Raw genomic sequence first — 21,021 nt, forward strand, 5'->3', positions numbered from 1 at the left:
CACAACTGCAGACTAATGTCTGCTCCTAAACCTTGTCCAGACCTGTCTGAAAGTGCCAGGTAATGAGGTGTTGTTTAAAAAAAAAAAAAAAAAAGATGTCGGTATGCACAGACAATATTTTCTCTGCCGCCTTCTGAAACGACCCACTGCTGTTCACCATGACAGATTTACAGCCTCTCGTAGAATAATTGCGATCTTCGGTAATAAAATCCTGAGTGACAGACGGAACCGTGCATTATACACCTGAACATTCCTCCTAAAACCAGGTGAACGTCAGAGGAATTACAACCAGGGACATTCTGGACATCGAATTAGCCAAACATCAGAATCCAAATCCGGAAGTACCAAAGTGTTTGGTACTGCTTGTGGTTCTCCGTGCATGATTGTCCCTTTGTGTCTCCAACAGGGAGAAAGGGGACTTCCAGGGCCACCTGGAATCCAAGGAGAAACAGGAATCGGCCTTCCAGGACCAAAGGTGCAGTTTGGTTTGTTTTTAGTTTTTTAGGTCCTTTGAGTTTCATGTAACCGATGGTACTAACTCAGTTGTTTACCAGTGGATTTATTTTAAAAAAGCAGCAGGGTCTGCATTTCTGCTGACAACTTCACTTTTCACACTTCAGTGTCTCTTCACAGTAAACCATGACCTAATCTAATATCCTCCGTCTCCAGCACAAACTTAAACTCTCTCACATTCCTACAGGGTGATGTTGGGTTCCAGGGACATCAGGGGCCTCCTGGTCCTCCTGGACATGGTGAACCTGGACCACTGGTGAGGACAGTGCCACGCAATGTAGACAATACACACTGGAGAAGCTGGACACATCATTTTTTTTGGTCTGCTCTGTTTCTAATCAGGGACCTCAAGGACCACAGGGAGTCCAAGGAGAGAGGGGACCAACAGGAGAAGGTCTGCCTGGACCAAAGGTCAGTCCAGAGAGCCAAAGGTTTAACAAACTATAGAAAATCTATTGTGGTCATTGGTCATTCTAAAGAGTCCAGAAGGCCTACAGAGACTGCAGTGATTATAGTTGAGCACCGGACTGGACTGTATGGAACAGAGGAACCTAACTCTTCACATCACTTGTACATTTTCAGAAGGCAGACAGCCGTGGGTCAAACACAAGGGCGAGGGGATCACAGGCTAAGATAAAAGATCTCCTGGCTAAGACTTGGTCCTAAACATATCGTATTAAATTTAATAAAATTAAAAAGTAAATGACATTTTGCATTTACATTTAGCAGACACTTTTATCCAAAGCGACTTACAGGGGAGGATTAACATTATCAAGCATGTGGTTCCCCTGGAAATCGAACCCAGAACTCTCCGCTTCCGAGGCCGACAAGCTAACCGTGCTAACTATGGAACCTTAAACTAGCTCCTTAAATGACAAACTGGGCTGAAGAAGGGAAGACAAAGGTGCACATACACTGAGAAAACAGTCAAGGAGGTGAAAGCAAGGAGATTCACTCAGAAGGACAGGAAGTAAACGACCTGAGGAGGACAGAGGGAAAAAAGTGGACTTAGAAGAAAATAATTCTGAAGTCAAGTCATAACTTGTCTGCCAGCACCAGGTGATTCTGTGAAGTTCAGGTTAAGAAATATCAGCTGAAGACACACTTGACATTTCATTATAGCATGACATCACTGGCACGGGAAGATAGGACAAGAAGAAATAAAAAAAAAAAAAAAAAAAAATTCCCAGACGAGAGGAAAAGTTCAGGATTAAAACACACACACGCAGGCCCACACAAGTGAAGTGTTTTCCACTGATGACTAAAGTTTCCACGACAGGATGAATGTTTTTACAGAAGTGCATATTTCAGAATGTTTGTAATCCGCTAAAAGATTAGAAACAACAATCACACAATGACAGATAAATTACATACAGAACTCCGCAGAGAAGAAGTGCGGTTTGACATCCCACAGATGGTTTAACTCCACTGCTGCCTCTGTGAAACTACCAGGTCAAATTAAAAGGAATAAAAAACCACATGTAAAGTTGTTGTCAATATACGTTTTAGTTTAAACATGTGGCAAAATTCCATTTTTGATGATTAAATGGACCTAAAGAAATGACTTCAAAATAGAGAAGTTAGTTGAACCTAAGCATACACTGTGAAAAAACTTGAAATGTACAAATGTATAATAATCAAAGCCCTAAAAAAATCTTTAAAAAAATAACCTCCAATGAGTCTGAGAACAGTTTGTGTTTATGAAATGTTTTGACAGAGGCAGAGAAAGAGACAAAGAAAATGTTTGAAGAACTTTGTTCTAACTGTGTGGTTTTTAATCAGACGGCACATTAAATATCATTTAGGTTCAGTCCTTTAGCTGCAGGCTTTTATCCACTTTGTCATGTGGAGAATGGAAACATCTCACTTCATCTGCCCTGAGGTAACGTTTTCCTTTATAACAGCGCAGCATCACAGATGGCGTGCTCTCTACCTCGCACACACACACAACACCTCTCATCCACACAACATGTGTGAACAGGTTCCACATTCACAGCAGCAGCAGCAGCAGCAGCAGCAGCAGCAGCAGCAGCAGCAGCAACATGGGTCTGGTTTTTCCACATCATTAGCCGCTGTCTCAGGAACAGGATCCCAGAGTGATGAGACTAAATGTGGCCTTTTTTTAAGGCTGACGTGCAGATTCAGCACTTTGCTGCTGAAACCACTCTGACAGACTCTGACAGTTTGTCTCTGTGGTTCTGCAGTGACCTCAGGAGACCAGGCAGAACCACATCAGGGGTAGAACCCAAACTGAACTGATGCCACTGTATTCTATTATTTATTATAAATATAAATACTGTTTAATTATATTATTATATTTATTAAGTCTTGTCACTGATTAGTCTAAATTATTTTTTTAAAGTAGCATTCAGCAGATTCATTAGTCACCAGATGAAATTGTTACAGATTTAGATTTTATGCTTGGTATAAAAGGAGCATCAACCAGAGGCTCTCAGCCCAAGATAGTAAATACTTTGATCCTTTCACTACTTGTCTATGGTGACAGATCTAACATTAGTTCAAACGATCTACAGAGTCAGGGTAAAACTATTCGATGGTCTTCTAACAGTCCAGAGTCATTCAGGTTTGGGTCAGTAGGACGCCTTTAATTACCCAGAGGTTTCAGTGCCAGTGTAAATGGTTGTTTTCCTCTACATGTGACAGTGTCATGGACTGACCAAGTGTCCAGATGTCCAGCGTGTGTTATACACTGAACTCTGCTGGTGATGACTCCAGAAGAAGTTGGATAATCCTTGTCTTTCTACTTTGTATTTCCCCTAGGGAGAGCGAGGTTTGGACGGACCACGTGGTCCCAGAGGACAAACAGGGATCGGACTCAAAGGGGACAAGGTAAAGGAGTTTTTTCCCCCAGACTTTCTGTCAAAGACACACAAGATAAATATACACAGATCTTAACATTAAAAACAAGGTCTGCTCTGGCTTCAAATCTTGTTAGCAGGGATGAGAGTTGTTTGGGATTCACTTGACTAAATTCCACCTTGTCTGTGTTAGAAAACAATGTTCTGCTGTTCACCAAACCAGATGCCCTGCACAGAGGAACAAAGTAACGCCGTGAATATGTTTTTATTGTTGTTTTTGAGAGCGCTGCGTCTCATAGTAATATTTTTAAAAAGGATGGATGAATCTGAACTCCACCACAGTAACTTAGTAACAGGCTCGACTGGAGGCACCCCTAACTGATCCTCGTCCTCTAAATGTAATCAGAGAGGATGGATATTATTGTCGACTGTATTACTTTACCTGGGATATTGGAGACAGAGACCTGAAACGTGTCTATTCAATGAGACAAAATCAGTGGTTTTGGCTCATGTGGACACAGCCGCTGCTGGACGGCTGGACTTTCCTGAAGACATGAAGACTGCTTTTTATATAATATTGCCTACATGCACTGTTTCCTGTATATGATCAGAATGCAGGGGTAACAACAGTGTCACTTGCAAACATTGAATATAAAGCAGAGAGAGTGAGTTATGTGCGAGTATAAAGATTTTACTGCCTGAACGTTCTCCTGCAGCGCAGCCATAAAAACACACATTTTCATTAGCGAGGTGAAAGAACAGGATGTTGTTGGCACAGACAGAACGCCGGCTCCTTTTCACATGCCGCAGTAATATATCACAGCGATGTGTGAATTTAGTCAACATTTACAGCAGCACCCCTCACTCTCATTAACATTTATTCCACAACTTAATCTTTACAGGGGGATTTCGGACCTCCAGGTTTTCCAGGTCCACACGGACCTCCAGGAGCAGGCATCCAGGGGGAGAAGGTGACGTCTGGGTTCATGGCACTTTTAATAAAATGCTGCAAAATGACCATTAATCGCTGCTGTAACTAGTGTTGTTTAGCTTTTAGCCTTTCTGAGCTAACAGTACATACTACTGTCATTTACTTTTTTAGCTTTTAGAGCTAACCTTTAACCATTTGACTAGCATTGAACACTACCTGTGACTACTTTGGCCAATATTGAGCTATTTAATGGATAATTGTATTTTTATTTTGTCCTTTTTACTTCTCTTTATATCAAATTATGGTTAAAAAATCAGGTCATAAATAAGATTTTTACTCTTTCTGCAGGGCATGGAAGGACCAAGGGGTCCACCAGGGGGCAGAGGTCTACCAGGAGAGGGCGCCCCTGGACTAAAAGTAGGTTATCAGATCGATATTGATCGTGTACTGCATTTGACAGGACACATTAACTACTGTCCACTGCTTCCTGTGAACATTTTCATGTTTTGTCCAGGGAGACCAAGGTTTGCCAGGGGAGGTGGGGGCCCCAGGTGAGCGAGGGGCTGGAGACCCCGGAGCTAAGGTCTGTCAATGAGATCCTTATTGAAAGCATTGTTTGATGTCAAAAGTTGACAATGTTGTCATGTAATCCTTGAATCTGTTCTCAGGGTGAACCAGGATCACAAGGAACAGCAGGATTACCAGGACTGCCAGGAGAGGACGGGGCCCCTGGACAAAAGGTACTTTATTGCTGTGTGTTTTCATATAAAACCAGTATAAATACACATTATTATTATTATTATTTTGTTATTTCAGGGTGAACCTGGAGCTACAGGTCTGAGAGGTCTGGAGGGAGCACCTGGAACTGGAATTCAAGGTGAAAAGGTAAAAAGTCTGATGGTTGTTTTAAGGATTGTCTTACTGTCGTATATTAATGTTTTTTTTTACTCATTACAAAAATATAATGCTCTCATGTTCAGGGAGACCAAGGACAGAGAGGAATCAGAGGCTTGACTGGTCCACCTGGAATTCCAGGACCCTCAGGTCCAAAAGTAGGAAGCTGTTTATACCTGGATCCATTTTTTTTTTTTTTCAAAATAACTATTAGTTTCTAGTCTTTCATGGAGAAGCAGTTCTTGAAATTGTACTTTGATCATCCACAGGGAGAACCAGGAGCTCAGGGCAGGTCTGGTCCTCCTGGTCCACCAGGACGATTCATTGCTGGACCAAAGGTCACTTTTTCTCTACCTTTATCTAATTCTATCACATCTGGATTCTGTATGTGGTTCTGATGAATCTGACCTGTGTTCCAGGGTGATCTTGGTCCAAACGGTCCTCCCGGTCCTATTGGAGAAACAGGCTACGGACTTCCTGGACCAAAGGTGCTCTGAAAAAAGATGTATATATGTTTAGATAGTCTGTTCTGTTCGTAAAGATAAGAGATAAAGAAAGTTAGCATTTAATTAAATGGTCCAAATAATCCCAAGAGATAGCAGATCAATATGAAGTTAGGTATTATAATCATAGAAGAGTGAAATCAACCTTGAATTATGGAAACCTTTTTGAACATTGGCTACAATTCAGCTTAGAAAATGTTTGATGTTGTTGTTTCTGTGCATCAAAGGGAGACAGAGGAGATCCAGGACCAGCAGGTCCTTTTGGTCCCAAAGGAGATGGATATCCTGGACCCACAGTGAGGAACCTGTTCACTGACTAACGTTTATTAATTCAAATGATACTTCACATATTTTCTTATCAACCCTGACTTCTTTTTTTTCAGGGACCTCCTGGCCCACCTGGACTTACAGGAGAATCTGGTCCAGAAGGAGTTGGCCTTCCTGGACCAAAGGTGAGAAGAACTTGTGTTGGGTGGAAACATAACACATTGTGTTTTTCTATTCCCTTATAAACACTGTTGATTCTTTTTCTGTTTTAGGGCGATATTGGATTTCGAGGGTTACCAGGTTTACCAGGACCTCCAGGAGAAGGTCTACAGGGACCTTTGGTACGTTTTGAGTTCATTGATGCCTCACGTGAGGAGTCAATTTTATCAAATGGTGACACACAGTCATCAATAAAATAGCACAACTCCAAAAGTTAATAAGTCCAAAAGCTTGTTTCAAATTAGCTAAAAGCCACAGCAGCTGTGAGCCGCTAAAAAAAGAGGATAGATCTAAAAAAAAAAAAAACAAGAATAGTTTCGAACTGTGTGTTCGTTGAGAAATATTCCATAGAACACCGAGCACGGGTGTATACTCAGATACCTGCAGGTCCTCTGCTGCGGTCCAGTTTGTGTCACTGACATAAATCTGATGAAGTACTTGGTCCAACAGACCCGACTGAGGGAACTCTCAGCCGTCACGTCGTCAGTTCTCACCCTCAGAGTCTCTACAGGATGCAGAGCAGTGTCTGAACACGACTGACGCCAGAGACCTGGCTCAGCAGCAGAGGAACCAGGATCAAATTAAACATGTCTAATGCACAAGAAAAAAATATGTGAGAAAATGGTTGAGTCAGAAGTTATGACGCATTATTCTAAAACTGGTTTGATCACAGCCTTATTAGATAACCTGGCTTTAACCAGGAAAATAACACATGTTCAAAATTGTCCTGTCCTGAAATATTTCAAAGTATTCATACTCAGATTTATGGTACTGCTTCTATTGGTTAATGTCAGTAAATTTAAGTTTTTTAGATAAAAGTTGAATATTAGACATGTAATATATAAATCTACTCAAAAAATACAAAAAATTAAAAAACCTGGTCAAAAATGGAAGAGACACAAAAACTGTCAACGTTAATGTGTTAACACCAGAATTCACGTCATGTAAGAAACTGAAGGGTGGGAACAAAATTACCAAAAGTAAAAACAAATACCTAGATCAGGGGGAAAATGTTTTTCTTTACATTAAATGATTATTAAATTAACAGGTAGCCTCTGTGTTTGGATGTAGAATAAAAACATGTCCCTAATCAAACCGGACATGTGTTTCAGGGTAACCCTGGAAGACCTGGCTCCCCAGGACCAGCAGGACCACAAGGACAGGGAGTACAAGGACCAAAGGTAGGTAGAATTATTCTGTAATGCTGAGAGCCTGCTGGTCAGAACATGACAACGTGTATGTTCTCATGGTGTTTCAGGGTGAACAGGGTTCCCAGGGTGTGACAGGACCAAGAGGTCTACCTGGAGAAGGTTTTCCTGGAGCCAAGGTTAGTTCTTGACCAATGAATGCCTAGTTGTTCTTGTGAATTCATCATCACCAACAAACACACGGTCATTTGATTGACAGGGCGACCGTGGTGCAGCAGGAGAGAGAGGACTGAAGGGAATCAAAGGAGACTTGGGAGATCCTGGAACTCCAGGCCAACCTGTGAGTGTTGTTTGACTATAATGGATTGTACCAGGAAGCATTTTTTGAGGAAGTAGTAATTCTGGCTCGCAGTGCTTATCTGACAGTCCTCTGAGGACGTTCTAGTAAGTTCTCTTTGTTACTCTTTGTCAACTTTGCAACATTTTTCATTTCAGGGCCGAATTGGAGTAAAAGGTGAAGCAGGTCTGACTGTGAGTTTGACCAAGATCTTTAGCTTCAGTTTCATTGTCCATTTCCTGTTTCAGCCATCTCATGTCTTGTGTCCTTTTGTCTCAGAGAGAGGACATCATACGGCTGATCAAAGAGATCTGTGGTAAGGTATTTGATGGTCCTTGAAATATTAATATCTGTTCTCTGTATTGACGGTGTAACAGTAGATGGTTCAGTTCCCAGGCCCAGCTGCTGTCAGATCTTATCTGTAGATGATTAGATCAGATTCCTCGGGCCAAACCTCCTCAAAGTGACACCACCGTCATGAGCTCATGCTTTCGTGCTATATGATTCCAGGATGTGGGATCAAGTGTAAGGAGAGGCCCATGGAGCTGGTGTTCGTCATCGACAGCTCAGAGAGTGTTGGCCCGGAGAACTTTGAGATCATCAAGGACTTTGTGAACGCCCTGGTGGACCGGGTCACGGTGGGACGCAATGCCACCAGGATCGGCCTGGTGCTGTACAGCCTGGAGGTAAAGCTGGTCTTCAACTTGGCCCGCTATTCTACAAAGCAGGACATCAAACAGGCCATCAGGAACATCCCATACATGGGAGAAGGAACCTACACTGGAACAGCCATTCGTAAAGCCACACAGGAGGCGTTCTACAGTTCACGAACTGGAGTGAGTAAAGTGGCCATCGTGATTACAGACGGACAGACGGACAAACGAGAGCCTGTCAAACTGGACATTGCTGTACGGGAAGCACATGCAGCCAACATTGAGATGTTTGCTCTTGGAATAGTTAATACCACAGACCCAACGCAGGCCGAGTTCCTGAGAGAACTGAACTTGATTGCTTCTGACCCAGATACAGAGCACATGTTCCTGATCGATGACTTCAACACTCTGCCAGGTCAGTTAACGGTCTGAAAAGCAGCCGACTGCTGACTGAGGGCCACCTGGGGTGGGACGGTTGTGACCCCTTACATTACAACATCTACATCTCTGATGTCTTCTTGTTTGATCTTTGTCCCAGCTCTGGAATCCAAACTCGTCAGCCAGTTCTGTGAAGACGAGAACGGAGCACTGATCTACAACAGAATCGCCAACGGCTACAATGGCTACGGAAACAACGGCTTCAGGAACGGCATCAACGGAAACTACGCCATCGGTGGATATGGATATCGACCTGTGACAGAACAGGAAACTCTGAATGGTCGACAGAAGGGTGGCGCCCCCACTGGAGGAGGCAGCAGCAGCAGCAGTAGCAGCACTTACAATGTTGGAGTCCAAGTGGAGAAAACACAGCACGGCAGTAAAGGATCCAGTACAGTACAGGTACAGTTGAGTTAGAGGGTCTGAGAATTAGTGACATCTACTGGTGAGAATTCAGACTGCAGTAAAGGCTATCACAACAAACAGCTTCAGCTGAAGGACAAAGTTCTTAAAACTTCACAGGATTCAGGATAAGATTTTGTTCCACATTAAAAAAAACCCTTTTCATTTACTTTTCAAAAATGTCTGCAGACTGCATTGACCAAACCTGATGTAATTGTCACGAGGATCAATGGTGAAATGACATATTACAGTTATAAATGTCACATTTCTTTTTTTGATTTTAATTCTAAAGTTTGGTAAAAAAAATAATTTACCTGCTCCTTATCAACTGATCAATAATCCAACACAGAAGGAACTGTCACGGAACCCAAACTGATCAAGGAAAACCAACTGATTTCTGACCCTTTTCTCCTTCCAGGTGTCATTGATTACTCTCCTCCCCCTCTTTTCCTAATCAGCTGAAAAAGGCCCATTCCCTAATTCTAGTCTTTTTGTTACAAAGACACCATTGTCTCATGTAGAAGATCTAAAACTCTAACCAGAGTCAATAAATGCTTTAATCTGAAATATGAAAATTCAGCTGAGGGATCTTTCATTTCACATTTTTTAATAAGAGAAGAGATTGTTTTGCTGCTTTTACCACAGCAGTTAAGAATTCCTTCAGTAAAACTAACCCTGAGCTGGACTCATGTACCTGGTGTAGGTGTCACTGGTTGTTTGACCTGCAGTAAAAAGACATGAGAAGCTAACAGGGTTTTAGATGTTCCACCCCGGACCATCAAAGTGCACACATGTAATTTAACAGCGTCTAACTGACTTTGTCTGGTTTATCTTCATCAGGTTGGAGGAGGAGGAAGAGGAGGAGGAGGAGGAGGACAGCAAGTTGTCACTGAAACAGTCTGGAAGACTGAGCGTGGAGACACATTTAACCGTGAAACAGACCTCAGACCCGTTCCTTCTAGAGAGGAGACCTCCAGCAGCGGAGGTTCCTCCTCGTCATCGTCATCGTCTTCCTCATCCTCTTCATCTTCAACTTCTTCTTCTACAAATGTGACAATCTCATCTTCAGGTGTATCGGTGACATACGTCCCTCCTCCAAAGCCAGCTCTGCCAAAAGGTGAGGCTAACGGTAGCAATGCTAACTCATGTTACATTAAGAACAGTACCAGTACTGGGCAGACCCTCGGTCTGTCCCCCAGGGTCACCGTGCTATGTGACAGTAACAACGACCTCATTTGACCAGATGTTTCATGGCTAAATCTGGACAATAATTAGCAGTTTGGCTAACTTCTAGCTTTTTAATGCTCTTAAAAAACCCGATCTTGTGGATCAATTTTTTGTTTTTTAACAATATTCTCTCTTATTATCTTATCTATTTATTGCAGAAAATTAGATTTTTGCGTATTTTATTAAACTAAAATTTTAATTCATGACTGATTATGATTGAGCTATTTTTCTTTCAAATAAATTGCAGTACTTTTGAGCTGTCTTAAACATGTCCTACGTGACAAGGCAGTCGTGTGAGCCGCAGAGCCCTGGTTGGACATTTTTACATTCAGCTTTAGCAAACCTTGTTCTAGTCTAGTGTGTGTTTAAACGTCAGTTACAGTAGGAGAAGTGTTAGAGCAGCAGCAGCAGCAGCAGCAGCAGCAGTTGTGCAGTAGTGAAGTGTTGATCATCTGTCTCCAGGGCTAACACTACTCTCTGATTGACTGCCTCGATAATGAGGTCATGTAGGTGAGAAGCAGGAAGGCCAATTATTTTTGACACATTTTTTTTAGCACCTGCTCCTTCCTGAAGGAACAGGCATGGTTTGGACAAAATATAGAAGTGTCTACATCAGCAGTGTCCAAATCTTTTCTTAAAGAGGGCCAAGATTTGATCATTTAAAAATATCCCGTATCATTATTGGGATCCCACTGTCACTTTCACAGTTAAAGAAAGTTTCATGCAAAGTAAGTTTCATCTAAAGACATTTATTTTGTGCAGAACAAATGATTTTTATTTAGTTTTATTGGTAACGTCATTAAGTCATATTTCCACTCTATTTTGGAAAAATGTCTACAAAACATTTATGCCGCACGACTCTGATAACAAGAGGAAGAGTTATGAAACTAAAAGTTAGCTAAATGCTTAAACAGAACGTACCAAAAAAGCCGTTCAACAGTACAGAAAAGTCAAAACTGGAGAGAATACACTGTCAAATCAGCCAAGAAGAATAAATATAGATGGAAAATATATTTTAAAAAAACCTTTGACCACATTAACTTAAAACCGGTCAATGTACCATAAATAGTTCCAGGGTTTGTCTGGACTGGAAGAACATTTTAAAGTGTTGTTTTATATCCTGCAGAAACTGCTCCATTAGACCCTCGCTGTGGTCTGGTCCTGGACCAGGGAACATGTCGTGACTATAACATCCGCTGGTACTATGACAAGCAAGCCAACGCATGTGCTCAGTTCTGGTACGGAGGCTGCAATGGGAACAAGAACCGATTCGATACAGAGGAAGAGTGCAAGAGAATGTGTGTGATTCCCAGAACCACAGGTACGTCATGACACAGTTGTATAACATTACTATAAAAATACTATATATTACCATAGCTATATTTATCTATACTAGTGTGACGCTGGTTACTTGGAGGGTTTTATTGATAATATGGGACAAAACCAAGTCATTCCTTCAGCTGTGATCAGACCATGTACATCCAATCAGGTTGATTCTGAATCTTCTCCATCTTTTTTTTTTCCCCACCAGGAGGCTGAGAGAAAGCATCTGCCACCCACTGCTGTTACTGTAGATACACCAAAGAGGGGCAGGGCAGCTAACACAGGGCAAATACACAGGGTTATATTGAGGTTTCCATCACTCCTGTTCAACATCTCTGCTACATGTTCACTGATTCTCTCCGAGGACCAGAGACATGGTCTCACTTGTGTTTTATAGATGCCTCTGTTGCGTGTGTGTGTGTTTTATAACGTCATGTCACCTACAGGAGAAAGGATCAATCACATCTTCTCAGGAAAACTCTTTCCTTTTAATTATATTAATGTACCTTGACCCAAACAGCTCCTGTGTGTAAATAAAAAACAAGCTGTAGATTCAAATTTTACTGAGGTTTTAAAGCTACAACAGGCATCAATTATAAACTGCTTCACGGCTGTGGGTTTACCCACAAGACCTTAAATGGCCACAGGAGGCAGTATTGTGTCCATTTTCTCTACAGACCTTTGGGGTGAGACTGTGTTTAGCAGACATTTTCATCAGGTATCACAGGCAGGGGTCAATAATTTAGAACACAAAACTATCCGTAATTATTATTGCTGTTATGATTATTATGCAAAATAATAATTATATAATAATGGAGAGTCGTTGTTGTTGGTTTGAATGTGTTTTAAATGTATTGGAATAAAAGATAAAATGATGACTTCCTCTGTTTGAAACAGACACACCTGTAAACAACGCCGCTCTCTGCTGAGTCACACACCGTGTGAACTGAATGAGCCTCGTCCGTGTTGATCAGGAATCATGTTCCCCAGCTTTACTGACCATAACTGTTTTCTTTTTGTAATTTGATGTCAAACATTTTTTTAATAAACCAGATCCAAACTAAAAAGTCTTCTGGGTTTTTTTTTTAACCAAGGAAGTAATTCATATCACTTTCTTCCTGGTGTTATAGAAATTATAAGCTTAATATATATATATATATTTATATATACATATATATATAACAACATATAACTAATTATACTAAAGCAAATACATGTTCAATAAATCTTTGAAAATAAATAACTCATTTCTGTTTGTCAGAAATTCTAAAGTTTTAATCTTTATTGTTTGGCTATTAATAGAAGATTGGGCCAAATTTAGCTACTGCCATTCCAGTACAGCTGTGACACAGACAAAACTGCTGAAAATCAGTAAAATGATCATCGAGTGAATTATGACCTGCTGTATCTGACTGTAACTGGGGCTGAAAACCGATCAGATGAACTTCTCCTGTAAATAATACAAAAGAAAAGTCTCTCTGTGTGAGTCAGACCGTGGAGTGGACTGTAGTGAATAAATACATTTGTCGATGTTGCTGCGATCATTTAGTCATGGTCTTATTTATTTCTGCTGGTGGTCAGAACTGGAAGTCCTTTAAACTCATCCTGCGTCTCAGTCTGAGTGACGTCATGGACTATCCTGGAACAGTGGAGTCTTCTGCTCTATCTTTAGGCTCTGCCCACAGCCCACTCACCTCACTTAGATAACTTTACACACACACACACACACACACAGCTGTAAAACTGCAGTTTGACTCCATGACACCAGTGTTAAGGTTCAACTCTTCAGTTTACTCACTAATTGGATTTTAATGTTTGATCTTGAAGTGACAGACTCTCCCTAATGTTTGTGTCCCAGCTGAGATGTCTCCTCTGTCTGTTGAGGCCTCAGACCGTGTGAATGTGTGTGTCCAGTTAGCTGGTCTTTGTGTTATATGTGCATGTGTGTGTTCCAAAATAAAAGTTTCTCAAAAATGAATAAAAATACACTCGTCTTGTCTTAAAATACTTAGCTATGTCCATCTTTGTGGTTAAAATTAAGAAAACATATACTATGGAATTACTAAAAATGCAACCACCACCAAATTAGTATTTACCAGTCTTCAGCTGTGAACATTCAAAAGACAAAAAGGCACTGAAAATCTATAACAAAATGAATGTAATGTGTAAAAAAAGAGAAAAGCAGAGACCAAACTCCTCAGTGTGTGTGTGTGTGTGTGTGTGTGTGTGTGTGCCACCTGTTTTACAAGCAGCTGCTAAACTTGAAATCCTGGATCCTATATTAGGGGTGAGGCTTCTCTGAAGTCTATACATCCAAGTAGACTAGAAAAGAATAGAATTATATATTTAAGTAAATGTGAAGATACGACTGTTTTAATTGTCATAATATATAGCACATATAGAATATATTAGAGATGAGATACATTAATCTTATTCTGAAGTGTGATGAGGTTTGACTAGTTGTACTATTTGTACATTGTTCAGATTTGAACAATGAATAAAACTCTAAAGATATGTTAGAATTAAATGAGAGAAGAGACCTGCTGGATCACTGACAGTACGATAATGATAATAATAATTATTATTATAATTATAATAATCATAAAAGTAATAATAGGGGCGGTATTTAGTTCTCAGTTCCAACTCACAGGCTGCCACAGGGAGGGGTATGGTGATTCCTCTGGGAATCAAACCCAGGACTCTCTGCCCGCTGCTTGTAAGGCAACTGCTACACTATCTGTGAACCACTGTCTCACTGATGGACTCTGGTCTAAACCCTGTCCTGGGTTCAGCTTGGCACTGACCTATTAAAGGCCTCTGACAGCATTGTCCCTGCTGCTACTGCCACTGTCACATGACACTGTGGAGCTGAATCATGCTGCTGGATCCTCAGCAGTTGCTTCTTTCAGTCTGTGACAGCAGCTGTTGGTCCAGTCAGATTCCACTGGAGAGGAGGTGGGGAGGGGGCAGCAGAGGGAGCTATATTTAGAGCTAGTCGGGATTAAATTGCAGGGTCTTCATTCAGGAAACCTTTTCTCTGCTCTGCCTTTTCCAGCCAGGACCTACTGCCAGAAGGACCTGTGGCCCGTCGCCTCATTCCTCTCTCCTTGGACCTCCTTATCGCCATCCGGACTAACCATGGACCCCAGCGCCATGAAGGAGGAGCTGCGCCTGTTTCAGAGCACCCTGCTCCAGGATGGTCTGAAGGAGCTGCTCAAAGAGAACAAGTTTGTGGACTGTAACCTGAAGGTGGGGGATCGCAGCTTCCCCTGTCATAGGTTGATCATGGCTGCCTGCAGCCCCTACTTCAGGGAGATCTTCTTCACAGAGGATGGCAAGGAAGTGGAGAACACACAGGAGGTGGTGCTGGATGACGTCAACCCCAGCATCCTGGAGCTCATCATCCAGTACCTGTACTCAGCGGAGATCGACCTCACTGATGACAACGTTCAGGACATCATTGCTGTTGCCAATCGATTCCAGATCCCCTCCGTCTTCACCGTTTGTGTCAACTACCTCCTGAAGAAGCTGTCCCAGAACAATTGCATGGCCATCTTCAGGATGGGCCTGGTCATCAGTTGTCCCAGACTGGCCGTGGCCGCTCGCAACTACATCGCAGACCGATTCGGAGCCCTCTACAAAGACGAGGAGTTCCTCAGACTCGCTCCACATGAACTGTTCGCCATCATCGGGGGAGACTCCCTGAACGTGGAGAAGGAGGAGTTGGTGTTTGAGGCCGTCATGTCTTGGGTGCGTTATGACAAGGACAAGCGTGTGAAGATCTTGAAGGATGCATTCAACTGCATCCGCTTCCGTCTGATGCCAGAGAAATATTTCAAAGAGCGTGTGGAGTCTGATGACATCATCAGAGCTGACCCAGAGCTTCAGAAGACCATTCAGGAGATCAGCGATGCCTTCAAGGGGAAACTTCCAGAAACACCACAAAAGAAGGAAGGGGCCGATAAGGAAGGAGATGAGGAAGAGGAGGAGGAGAGCCCCTTCCCTGGGTACCTGAATGATAACCGCAGATTTGGCATGTATGTGCGTGACTTCATCCTCATGATCAACGACACGGCGAGCGTAGCCTACGATGTCAATGAGAACGAGTGCTTCCTGGCTGCGATGTCGGAGCAGGTGCCACGCAACCACGTCAGTGTGGTGTCTCAGAAGAACCAGCTCTACATCATCGGAGGACTGTTCGTGGACGAGGAGAACAAGGATGTTCCTCTGCAGTGCTACGTCTACTTGGTAGGAACAAATGTTCAGATGCTCAAAAAAAACAACTGGATTTCTTTTACTGAACCAGCACAAAATGAATGTTGTACTGAATTTGTCTTAAATCTTAATAAGCCTTACACAACTTTTGACTGAATAAATGCATCTCTGTGCTTAATCCATCCTGATACAGGGTGGATTCAAATCTAAAATGGATTATGATGAACTAAAATCTGTGTCAGGTGAAAATCCTAACCAGCTGACCAGCTACAGTTTCCAAAAAAAATGGAACAACATTGAAAGAAAGTGTATGAAGACAATGTATGAAGTTCAAAGGTTAGCTAACAGAGGAGTGCAACAGTTAACTTAACAGGTCTACCTGAAATATACATTTAAAAAACAAACAACAATTAAACTAAGGGCGATCAGAGTGACAACAGAAGTCTAGTCTAGTCTCGCAGTGTTTTACTAACATACTGACTGATACCATTTGTGTCCAATAAAACACTCGTTTCCTCTCCACTCTGCTCCACAGCTGGATCCTCTGAGCTCAGACTGGGTGGCTCTTCCTCCCATGCCTTCACCCAGGTGTTTGTTCAGCATCGGAGAGAGTGACAACCAGCTGTTTGCAGTGGCTGGAAAAGACCTGCAGAGCAACGAGTCTCTGGATTCTGTCATGAGCTTCGACACCGAGTCAGTGTTCCTGAAAACATGGTTGTCTATACATATGTATACAAGGAGCTAAAATTAGCCTCCGAATGTTTGTGCTTTAAGGAAATTGAGGTGGACTGAGACCAAAAAGCTGCCGCTGAAGATCCACGGCCACTGTGTGGTTTCACACAAAGGTCTGGTGTACTGCATTGGAGGAAAGACAGACGACAAGTGAGTGTTTGTGTGTGTGTGTGTGTGTGTGTGTCTGTGTGCAGCTGTCTGTTGTCCATCAACCTGCCAAAACCACAAGGCTGGGCTACATTTTACACACAATGACTAAACAGCTGCGGGCCACTGAGGTCTGGTCTGGTCTAAGTAGGCCACAACCCACAGGTGGGTCACTCGAGACTCTCTCACATTGAGAACTGCATTATTAATTCCATGCAATGAAAATGCATAGTTTCTAATATTATAAAGTATTAGAGTAAGTTGTACTTCTAGCTACTGTAGTAAAACTACATACACTAATACTATAGCTATTTTCTGGCACTTACATACATGTATCCTACTTCTCCTATTCTTGGTACTAATTACTAGTTCTTGGTACTATTCTGCGCTCCTTACATGTGTGTAAATAAAGTCTCCAGGACTGTTCTAATTTCCCTGGAAAGTCACAGCCAGTGAGGTGCCTTGTAGTGTCCGTACACACAGTGTCTGGTACTGTTTATAGTTCCAGTCATGCAGTAAAACAGGCCTCAAATAAATGAGGTACCTTTCTTGCAGTGACGTGTGGTGAGGTTCATGGCTGGTGAGGCACTGACTCCTCTGGAGTCAGATTTACAATTGTAAGAACGGAAATAAGCATCTCATTTCACTAGTCATCCAACAGCATCACCTGGTAACGCTTCATACTTTAAATTCTGCTGCTTTAATCAAAGGTTGTCTATCAAAATGAAAAGAACATTTAGTTATCAAACACCTGAATTGTTTCTACTTTCACCCATCTTAATTTTAAAAAACAAAAACTTAAATCCTTTTTTAGCCTTACCTTTACTGATAGATGAAGTCCATGGCTGTATCTCTCGGTTTTCCTTCACCTCAGCACTGTCGACGCTAATGTTTAGTCTCCGCTGTTCATCCAATGTCAAATCGATCCTTGAATTTGCAAAAATTTGTAAAGAAATCTGGCTCTGAATGTGTGTGGCTGATCGTTCATGTCTGCTGAGGCTTCTTCGCAAATGTTTCAGGTCACAGTATCCCGAGTTAGTCCAGACGTTATCACACGATGAGAATAAAAGACAAGGAAAGCAGAAAAGCCCGTTTCTTTCAGGACAGACACACAGCCTGTCTTTTCGTTTGTATCACTACATTTAAAAAGAACGACTTTTCTGTCCCGTAGTTTGAAGCTAACATTTTAGCTCCAGTGTTGGTGTTCCATCATTTATCACCTTCTGTTTGGACCGGAAGTCCAGTTTTGAGAACGTATGAGCCCTTGTGGTGAGGCAGAGTACTGTTTGCCTCCTCTGCTGACTTTTCTCTGCACTTTCTTGTATGATCAACAGGGACTATTTTCTCACACATAAAGACGTTACACAGACTGTAGAGAGGCTGTAGAACAAATTGTAAAGTTAATATTGGCGATATGCTGAGGAACAGAAACGGGCACGCGTCATGGGACCCATTTTGTGTTGGATCGCGCAGTCAAAAGTGAGGCACAGCACTGCCTCCCCTGACCGCAGGGAAGTTGTCCAAACTTCTTTTTCAAACTTGTAAACTTTGTTTTTCTGGAGCACCTAAATATCCAAATGATCTAAACATGATCATGTCTTGATTTCCTGGTTCTCTGTCTGTGCAGCAAAGCTCTGAACAAGATGTTCGCCTACAACCACAAACAGTCGGAGTGGAGGGAGATGGCCGCCATGAAGACCCCCAGGTCCATGTTTGGAGCTGTGGTCCACAACGGAAAGCTTGTGGTGGTGGGTGGAGTCAACGAGGAAGGACTGACAGCCAGCTGTGAGGTCTACAACTTCACCTCCAACAAGTAGGATGTTTGTTCTGAGTTCTCTAGTTGGTTAATGAACAAATGACTTGATTTTTCAGCAACAACCACAAAGGATTTTTTAAAGCATTGTTTAAAATCCTGTCTGTTCAGACAACAAATATCCACAGAAGAATCAAAATGTTTGTTAAAATATATATATATAGCTAATAAAAGCCAATAACTTAGCTAATAAAGCTAATAGCTAATAAAAATATACTAAGAATGAGTAACATTTGGAGAGAAAACAAACTGAGTATTGCATTTTAAACATTAAAAAGACATAGTGATACTTCTCACACACTGACCATTCCTCATTCCTGACACTGTTTCTCTTCAGGTGGGAGAACTTCACAGACTTCCCTCAGGAGAGGAGCTCAGTGAACCTGGTGAGCAGCAGTGGTTCTCTCTTCGCAGTGGGCGGCTTCGCCATGGTCCAGGCGGAGAACAAAGAGGTGGCTCCAGCAGAGGTCACCGATGTCTGGCAGTAAGTCTGATCAGCTTTGATTTAACGTTGTTGTTATTGTTGTTGTCTCCGGTCCAAAGATGTGATGACAACTCCTCTTCCTCCTCCTTCAGGTACGAGGAGGATAAGAAGCAGTGGAGTGGGATGCTGAGGGAGATGCGTTATGCTTCTGGAGCCTCCTGCGTCTCCATACGTCTCAATGCTGCCAGGATGCCTAAACTGTGAAAACAGAACCAGAACCAGTCCACATGCCACCATCACCAAACCTCTGAACAGTTTTAATCTACAAAATGAACTTGTTTTTGTTTGACAACCAAGATCTCCTATAATAAAAAGAAACTTGACGGCGGCTTAACATTTTTTAAATTATTAAATTATTATTTTTTTTGGTTAAACAAAATGCCATCCTGCATGGTCCACATGCACCACACCCCACATTCAGTGTTAAGATGTAGTAAAACCCGCCCTGCAGTTCAGAACTTGTTCGGTGGCTAACGCTACAGTGATGCTTCACTGTCATAGGACAAATTTGTACTCCACGAGTTTAGTGAGTTTTCTGCTCGGGTTGTGTGTCAGAACAGCTGAGGCTGGGCTCCAGATGGCAGCCACAGAGGCATTCAATCGTCAGAAAGTGACCCAACAATAGAACGCATGTTATTCCAGGTCCTGGAAAACTCTTAAACACCAGCTGTTCCACTTTTTAGACACTTGGTTGTTGCACTTGTCGATGCAGACAGACTGAATCTTAGACTGGTCTTAGAGTGCCCTCTGTAGGTTGTAACCATAAACTTTGGGGTTTTTTCCCCCAAGCCTTTTAAATCAATGTTTCAACTTTGAAACTTTAAACTTTAAAGTGACAGTCCTAAAAGAACCCACAGTCACACAGACTGTAGTCACACTTCAAACTAATGTTCTGTCCATGAATCTGTTCATTTTCATTTTCGTAGACTTTCTAAGACCACTGTAGGGTTTTGTATGTGCCTATAAACATTTTTGAAATACAAGTTGTCGCTGATGTTGATGTGAATTAAAATGACTCTTCCCTTCATTTCTAGCCCTCCTGAGATTCTTTTTACACTGACCCTGACTTAGCTAAGTAGGATGTTGTTAAGTCAACATCCCATTTATCAATAAAGTCAGGGTCAGTGAAGGCGCCGTACAGCTGGGCTCACAGATTAGAGACATGGATTACATCAAGTGAAGTTTTTATATTTGTTTAGTTACAGCTGGATTTTAGGTGTTTGTACACCCTGAATCCCTTTTACTGCTGAGTCTACTACAGACAACAAAAACCACTGTGACATAAACACAACATTTTCTCTGTCAACCTTGTTTGTCCCATGGACTGGTTTGAATTAAGAAGAAAGTGAGTTATTTGTCATTGTGACACAGCACACAACCCTCTGCTTTAACCCATCACCAAAGCGGACAGTGTGTGGGGACAGTGCCTTGCTCAGAGCACCTCAGTGGTAACTTGGCAGATGGTGGACTCGAACCTGAAACCTTCCAGACCCAAGTCAAGCAGACTTAACCTCAAATCCACCACTGACAGTATCCTCACTGTCCTGTGCAGCAAAACAAAAAACAAAAAAAACAACTACATAAACCCTTTTTGGTGCAGACCTTGTCCATCACCCTGTGGTTTGGGGAGTCTTCATTTTTTGTCCTACATATAGAAAATAAACGAATCTTCCTGACGCATGAAGCTTAGAGTCTCCAGCTCCAATCAGGCTCTTCTTGGACTGTTCTAACAGTCAGCTCCACACTGACTTCACTCTTTTGTTTTGTGTTTGTCTGTAAATTGAATTATCATGAACAAAACTGAACACACTTTTATTAAAGGGGAAGAGAAACCAGTGAATAAAACTCCTGCCAATGAATGAACCAATACATTTACAGCCATCGTGCCAAAGTAGCCAAGAAATAAGAGAAACATATTAAAAAAAAGCCACAACCAATAAATAAATATTAAGACAC

At 42.0% G+C, this 21,021-nt stretch overlaps 2 protein-coding genes across 2 annotated transcripts in view; both read left to right on the plus strand.

Moving 5' to 3' along the window:
- LOC103389749 (collagen alpha-1(XXVIII) chain-like) overlaps positions 1–12,729 on the plus strand; it is a 24,025-nt gene extending 11,296 nt beyond the window's left edge. The window contains exons 12-36 of the mRNA XM_008325305.3: positions 407–475; positions 701–769; positions 856–924; positions 3,295–3,363; positions 4,235–4,303; positions 4,612–4,680; positions 4,778–4,846; positions 4,932–5,003; positions 5,080–5,148; positions 5,244–5,315; positions 5,427–5,495; positions 5,577–5,645; positions 5,888–5,956; positions 6,044–6,112; positions 6,200–6,268; positions 7,259–7,327; positions 7,405–7,473; positions 7,554–7,634; positions 7,790–7,825; positions 7,911–7,947; positions 8,142–8,699; positions 8,823–9,124; positions 9,965–10,241; positions 11,478–11,672; positions 11,883–12,729. Coding sequence (XP_008323527.1) covers positions 407–475; positions 701–769; positions 856–924; positions 3,295–3,363; positions 4,235–4,303; positions 4,612–4,680; positions 4,778–4,846; positions 4,932–5,003; positions 5,080–5,148; positions 5,244–5,315; positions 5,427–5,495; positions 5,577–5,645; positions 5,888–5,956; positions 6,044–6,112; positions 6,200–6,268; positions 7,259–7,327; positions 7,405–7,473; positions 7,554–7,634; positions 7,790–7,825; positions 7,911–7,947; positions 8,142–8,699; positions 8,823–9,124; positions 9,965–10,241; positions 11,478–11,672; positions 11,883–11,890 — 2,673 coding nt within the window. The 3' untranslated portion in view covers positions 11,891–12,729. The remainder of the gene's footprint in view (positions 1–406; positions 476–700; positions 770–855; positions 925–3,294; positions 3,364–4,234; positions 4,304–4,611; positions 4,681–4,777; positions 4,847–4,931; positions 5,004–5,079; positions 5,149–5,243; positions 5,316–5,426; positions 5,496–5,576; positions 5,646–5,887; positions 5,957–6,043; positions 6,113–6,199; positions 6,269–7,258; positions 7,328–7,404; positions 7,474–7,553; positions 7,635–7,789; positions 7,826–7,910; positions 7,948–8,141; positions 8,700–8,822; positions 9,125–9,964; positions 10,242–11,477; positions 11,673–11,882) is intronic.
- A 1,908-nt stretch (positions 12,730–14,637) lies between these two features.
- Positions 14,638–20,092, plus strand: klhl41b (kelch-like family member 41b). The gene is made up of 6 exons (XM_008325306.3): positions 14,638–15,922; positions 16,425–16,582; positions 16,664–16,771; positions 18,396–18,581; positions 18,919–19,065; positions 19,158–20,092. The coding sequence occupies exons 1-6, from the start codon at positions 14,813–14,815 to the stop codon at positions 19,267–19,269; spliced, it is 1,821 nt and encodes a 606-aa protein (XP_008323528.1). The 5' UTR covers positions 14,638–14,812; the 3' UTR covers positions 19,270–20,092.
- Positions 20,093–21,021: the final 929 nt, after the last annotated feature.

Source organism: Cynoglossus semilaevis, chromosome 14 (genome assembly GCF_000523025.1).
Source record: "Cynoglossus semilaevis isolate Cse_v1.0 chromosome 14, Cse_v1.0, whole genome shotgun sequence".
NCBI lineage: Eukaryota > Metazoa > Chordata > Actinopteri > Pleuronectiformes > Cynoglossidae > Cynoglossus > Cynoglossus semilaevis.

Bases quoted from the DNA above. Each gene is read 5' to 3' on its own strand.
- klhl41b (XM_008325306.3), top strand. From the start codon at position 14,813: ATGGACCCCAGCGCCATGAAGGAGGAGCTGCGCCTGTTTCAGAGCACC. The intron at 15,923-16,424 runs GTAGGAACAAAT...TCTGCTCCACAG, and splicing joins TGCAGTGCTACGTCTACTTG to CTGGATCCTCTGAGCTCAGA. The intron at 18,582-18,918 runs GTAGGATGTTTG...GTTTCTCTTCAG, and splicing joins TACAACTTCACCTCCAACAA to GTGGGAGAACTTCACAGACT.